Source organism: Manihot esculenta, chromosome 14, assembly GCF_001659605.2.
Source record: "Manihot esculenta cultivar AM560-2 chromosome 14, M.esculenta_v8, whole genome shotgun sequence".
In the NCBI taxonomy this organism is placed as follows: domain Eukaryota; kingdom Viridiplantae; phylum Streptophyta; class Magnoliopsida; order Malpighiales; family Euphorbiaceae; genus Manihot; species Manihot esculenta.
In genome coordinates, this window is record NC_035174.2 from 29,294,408 (window position 1) to 29,300,631 (window position 6,224).

Here is a 6,224-nt window from a genome sequence, read left to right on the forward strand (position 1 = left end):
ATAATTTTAATCTAAATTTAATCTAAACTAAGCATTGAACAACCCTACTACCATACCAAATATTTGTTTGAATACTTAATGGTAGGTGGTAACAATGATAAAAACACAAAGAACAATATTGAAATTAATCTTTTAAAAAAGATTATACTTTAGCAATCACTCATATGAAATAGTGCTTAAAAGGTTATACTTGATGCTCTATCGACTGAAGTTTGCGCTCATGATCAATTCAAACAGAAGTTAAATGTTTTACTTATGTAAAAAATTACATTTTCATCACAATAAAAAATATATATTCTCCATCGAGAAAATAAAAATTTGTAAACTACAAAACTTGTCATAATTAAGAGTGTTTCATATTTGCTTAAATCTTGAAGTACTTGTACCCATAATCAGGATCTGTCATCCCCTCTTCCCAATCACCTATTTGGCGGCCCCCAAAAACTACCTGTTGGATGCCTAAATATCTGCCATGTATAAATGAAGAAAGAAACAAAACCAGAAAAGGAGTTTTAATAATGATGGGGAGAATATAGGGCTGCCACAATTTCTGCCACGTATAAAAGAAAAAGACACAAAACCAGATAAGGAGTTTTAATAATGATGAAGAGAATATAGAGCAAACTCAACCTTTAGCTCAAACTTACTCGGAACTCAATACAGTTAAGCAATTGAGAAGCACATCTACCGCAAAAAAATCTGATGTACCAATATCTACCCTGTTACACATAAATTTGGATATTTTAGATATTCTGCATATTAAAACATTTCATATAAAAATTAGATGAAGAACGTGTAGGAATTCATACCAAAAGCGGCCCCAGTTATCCTGAAATTCAATGTCACTGATATCATGGAACGATGATGGCATCACCTTGAAGCCCTTATCTGCATCGTAGAAGGGATTGTACTCCATTGACTGATTAGCCAACTGCCATTAAAGTAATAGATAAGACCTTTTAGATTCATTTGCCAAGCAACAGCTCAGAAAAATAAAAGTAAAATAAAAAATAAGAAGGGGAGGGAAAGAGTTGTACTTAATATAATCAACTACAAGATAAGAATTAAATGTTGTAGCCCCAAAAAATGCTACCTCTATGTTAACCGTGCTTGATAAGATGCATGTCTGGTGAATAACTAATTAAAACAGACAATTTATGAGAGAAAGAGAGCGAGAGTTCTACTTCAGATTTCACCTAAAACAAACAATTTATGAGAGGGGCTCAACCTTCAAATTCAGGAGAAGGCTAATTATTGTGTCACTCATCACGGATCAAAAAGTGTGTGTGTGTGTGAGAGAGAGAGAGAGAGTGATTAGCCAACTGCCATTAAAGTAATAGATAAGATCTTTTAGATTCATTTGCTAAGCAACAACTCAGAACAAAAAAAAGTAAAATAAAAAATAAGAAGGGGAGGGAGAGAGTTCTACTTAATATAATCAACTACAAGATAAGAATTAAATGTTGTAGCCCCAAAAAATGCTACTTCTATGTTATTTGTCCTTGATAAGATGCATGTCTGGTGAATAACTAATTAAAACAAACAATTTATGAGAGAGAGAGAGCGAGAGTTCTACTTCAGATTTAACCTAAAACAAACAATTTATGAGAGGGGCTCAACCTTCAAATTGAGGAGACGGCTAATTATTGTGTCACTCATCAACGGATCAAAAAGTGTGTGTGTGTGTGTGTGTGTGTGTGAGAGAGAGAGAGAGAGAGAGAGAGAGAGCTCATCAACGGATCAAAGAGTGTGTGTGTGCGTGTGAGAGAGAGAGAGAGAGAGCTTCATTAAATAGTTTACACATCTATCACTTTATTTTACCTCTTTAGAATCTTACCAAATTTGCTCCTTAGAGCGCTTCATTAAACAGTTTACACACATCTATCACTTTATTTTACCTTTTTAGAATCTTACCAAATTTGCTCCTTTACTACATTAAATCGGATTCATTAGTAACGTTAAGGATAAAAACCATTGCATTTGTGTAAGCTGCATGTCATTTCAGATTTCTCAGATTCGGAAGTGAAAGCACATTAGAATAGGTTTTATATTTCAATCATTTTTTCAATCCATAGCATCACCATTTTTAAAACACTGATCCTTTTGATTTACTGTCATTCATATGTTGTAATACAAACTTCACCGACCAAAGGACACATGCTAAATTTTTATAAGTTTGAAATTACAAGGAAACAGAAACTAGAAAGCAAAACTTCCATCTCAAAACAAGTCACCCATTTTATGATGAGGTAATCTATGAAATTCTACAACATGCAAAATCAGTATATAAACATGTGTTCAGCAAAGTATTTATAGTACTATAGTCAAACCTGCAAATTTGAAGAATTGAAAGCACCCAGGCGCCCCATAACATACCACGACTGGATAGCCTACATAATTTCCAACATTAAGTGATTATAGATTGCAAAGTAACAAGGCATATCTTATCCAGTAATTTCTATCATCCAAGATGGTATGGTAACAATAATCCAATAACAATTCAGCATCATTAGAAGGGGGGTGTTCAAGTATCTACTCACACTGCCAATAAGATCAACATCCCGATCAGATGGAGATCCATATAATTCAAACCATATGTAGGAATCCGTAGGATTGAAGCTATCAAAAAGCAAAAATAAAAAAACACAACAAAATTAAACAGTAAAAAACAATATATATCTATATCTATATATATATATAAAAGCAAAAACAAAAAATATTACTTTCAATAAAAATGGAAACTTTCAATTTCTCGTAATTTTTTCTCTCATACGATGTGAAATGCATAAGTTTATCAAGTCGAGTTTCTTCTTACTACATTCGCTTTTCAGCCAAGTCAAAACTTGTATAAACTACCTTTTAGAAAATAAAAGCCATACGATAAAAGGTACACTAACCAAAAATAAACCAAAATCAATATTAAGGATCATTACTGATTAAATGAAATTAGTAATATAGTAATCCAAAGGCCTAGAAAAAGGCTTCATGACCATGACCACTCACTTTATGAATTTCTTGTTCAAGTAACTTCTAAAAGGCAAAAGGACAGAAGCTGCCCTGAACAATGTTTCAGATGTGAAAATTAAAGCCACAACAACTACCTCATGCTAATCCCACATATCTATAAAGAGATGATAATACAAGATCATTGCATAATGATATGATATGATATCATATGAAAAGGAGGTATAAATGAGTAGAATCGAATTGGACAACATACTCTCTAAAGCCGACTCTGAAAGCAAGAACAGAACCCATTTTTGATTTGTAAAAGTTGCGACCTTTCTTCCTTACTCTATCTTCAACCTGCCTCGTGAGCAATACCAAACATATAACTCATTCCCTAAGAACCAAGTAATGATTTGATTTTTTTTCAATTAATGATGAAGGCATCAGGGGAATGTTAATGAGGGAGATATCCAGTAGTTAACAGTTTGTGGAATGTGGATAAGTAAGTAGAAGAGGTAGGACTAAATAGATACTCTTTTCCTCATGAGTTCGGGGTTGCCTATGCTATCTCCAAGAACGGCTCGGAGCTCCTCATCGTTTTTGCACGCATCTTCAAGCACTCTACATTCAATAAGATAATGGTTTACTGTCGATCATCAGTGAGCATTAAAACAAAGGGACTGGAAGGAGGGAGAAAGGGGGGAGAGAGAGCGTTTACTTTGCCCAGGAAGGGTAATTGTTAAGGCGATCTATTTCACGTTTCCTCTTTTCTTCCCGAATTTTGAGTAATCTCCTTCCCCTTGCCGTGGTTCCTGAAACCACGGCACCATTGTTTTTTCCACTGTTCAGAGTTTCGTCATTACTAGTACAAGCATCGCCAGGAAAAGAAGAAGTGAGATGCAGACGGCCAGGGATTCGCTTCCTATGAGCGTGGCTATATGCATCAGGACAGCTGGAAATCCACCCAAACGGCAACTCCACTCCCAACCCAATCGACATTTTCTAACTCTATGTTTTCTCTCTCACTTGAAACAACCTCTCATACAAGGTTTAGGACAATTTTGTTTTTATCTATTTAGAATGGTTTAGGGTTTTGGGTTTAGGATTTGACTCTCAACATAAATGATAGGATTTTTACCACAGTCAAAAGCAGGAAGTTCCAAAGAGCAAATGCAGGAAGTTCTCAAACAACAGATTCTCAAAACTCAACAGTATAGAAAACCCAAAATAAAGAAGTTAATATTTGCATTCAATCGAAAAAACAGAACTGAAAGATGGGCGATTAACAGTAGATTTACGAATACTTAAACCCTTGGCCCAATTTGCTGATGGGGATGCCAATGAAAATGAGATTCTGCCTCTGGAGCTACCGAAGAATCCCGAAATGCACTGTGGAACTGCTACGATGGGAGGGACCTCGCTGGTGCTGCTCACTGGATGTGCACTGGTGGATGAACGGTGGGTTCGTGGGAAGAAGCTGGTTTGGCCTCAAAGGGCGAAAATGGGTTCTGCTTCAGCATCGATGGGTTGGGGAAAATGGAGTGGAGTTGTCTAAGGATATGCGAAATAGGGGGTTTGTCGAGGATTGCGTTGAGTCTCGGTGAATATGGAACTATTGGAGGTGGAGGTGGAGGTGGCGGTGGCGGTGGCGGTTTCGCTAGCGGAAACGGGAGGGAGCAGGAGGTCGCTCTCGGGGGTTAGTCTCGGTGGTTAAGGAAGTGATGATTTGGGTTCCGAAATCGAACGAGATGAGGAGGAACTGGATTAAGGAGTTGATGGTTACGGTGGGGAGCTGATAACCGAGAGAAATGGCAGAAGCTTTGAAGTCGAGGGATAAAACGACGATGATATGTAGACGTTTTGAGATTAAAAAACAAAAGAGACGATTTTTGGCTGATTTCCAAAATTGCTCCCCCTGAATAGTAGAAATTAATCCTAACCAAATTAATGGATAGCATTGAAAAGTATCAAAATTAAAATGAGAATTGAAATTGAAATTGATTTTAATAAAATATAAAATTTTAAGTAAAATAAAATATAAATAAATATAATATTTTAATATAAATAAAATTTCAATAAGATATTTTAATATTTTATTAATAGTTATATAATATCTTAATAAGATATTTTACTATTTTATTAGTAGTTATATAGTATTTGAATAATTAAGATAAACTGAATTATTGAAATTTAAATTTAATATATTTTAATAATGATTTAAAAATATACAGTAAAACAGTTAAATTTTCTCTTAAATTATATAGTAGGAACTAAAAATATCAAATTTTATTTTTTTAATTAAATTTATCCCTAAATTATTATTAAAAAATCAAATAAAATTAGACAAAATCAAATAAATTAAATATGATGTAGCTTTACAAATAATAATATTATTTGGCATTTTGATAGTAATTTATGAGCAAATTTGAATTGAAATTGAAATTAAATATATTTAGTTCTCCCGGTATAATTTATGAGTAAATATAGTTTATAGGTAAATATAACATTTTATCGCTATATAATTTATGGATAAATATAGTTTACGGGTAAATGTAACATTTTAATCAAAAATACATTTATAAAAGATGGATAAATATCTTGGACATTAGAAAAAATATTAAAAGTTCAAATCTACTAATAAAATATAGAATGAAATAAAAATATCAAATTTTATGTATTAATTTAAATTTATTCTTAAATTATTAAAATGTTAAATAAATTTTAATAAAATAAAATAAATTGAGGAGGGTATAATTAGTTTTAAAGCAAATTTAACCAATTAGCAATTTTGAAAGAACTGCTATCATCACAACAATTGCCAAGTCTACCATCCATGCTACTAGCTCGATTTTATGCATAACAACTTTCATCGCATCAACAGCCAAGACTACTACCCCTGCTACCATCAATACCTGATTTCAGCAGAACTGCTTCCATCGCAACAATTGTCATGTCTACCACCCATACTACCACCGGCTCCCGATATTGGCAGAGTTGCTTCTATTGCAAAAATTACTAAATATACCACCCATGCTATCACTGGCGCCTGATTTTGGCAAAACTGCTTCCATAGCAACAATTGTCAAGTCTACTACCCATGCTACCATTGATACCCGATTTCGGCATAACTGCTTTTATCGCAAAAAAAAAAGCCAAGTCTACCACTCATGCTACCACCAGTGATCTATTTCGACAAAACTACTTCTATCACAACAATTGCTAAGTCTACCATTCATGCTACCATCGGCACTCGATTTCGGCAAAAGTACTTCCAT

At 33.9% G+C, this 6,224-nt stretch overlaps 1 protein-coding gene across 3 annotated transcripts; it reads right to left on the reverse strand.

Moving 5' to 3' along the window:
- Positions 1–226: 226 nt before the first annotated feature.
- Positions 227–4,786, reverse strand: LOC110600006. 3 transcript variants are annotated; one of them, XM_021736675.2, is made up of 8 exons: positions 3,668–4,786; positions 3,483–3,570; positions 3,221–3,306; positions 2,541–2,619; positions 2,331–2,390; positions 810–931; positions 648–719; positions 227–550 (listed from the first exon to the last, which is right to left on the reverse strand). In XM_021736675.2, exons 1-8 carry the CDS (start codon positions 3,946–3,948, stop codon positions 460–462), a joined length of 879 nt encoding a protein of 292 aa, XP_021592367.1. In that variant the 5' UTR covers positions 3,949–4,786; the 3' UTR covers positions 227–459. The 3 variants fall into 3 exon arrangements, with proteins under 3 accessions (XP_021592367.1, XP_021592368.1, XP_021592366.1); XM_021736676.2 differs by having other exon boundaries at positions 227–467; positions 631–719; positions 3,668–4,784; XM_021736674.2 differs by having other exon boundaries at positions 227–467; positions 3,668–4,783.
- Between the last annotated feature and the right edge of the window lie 1,438 nt (positions 4,787–6,224).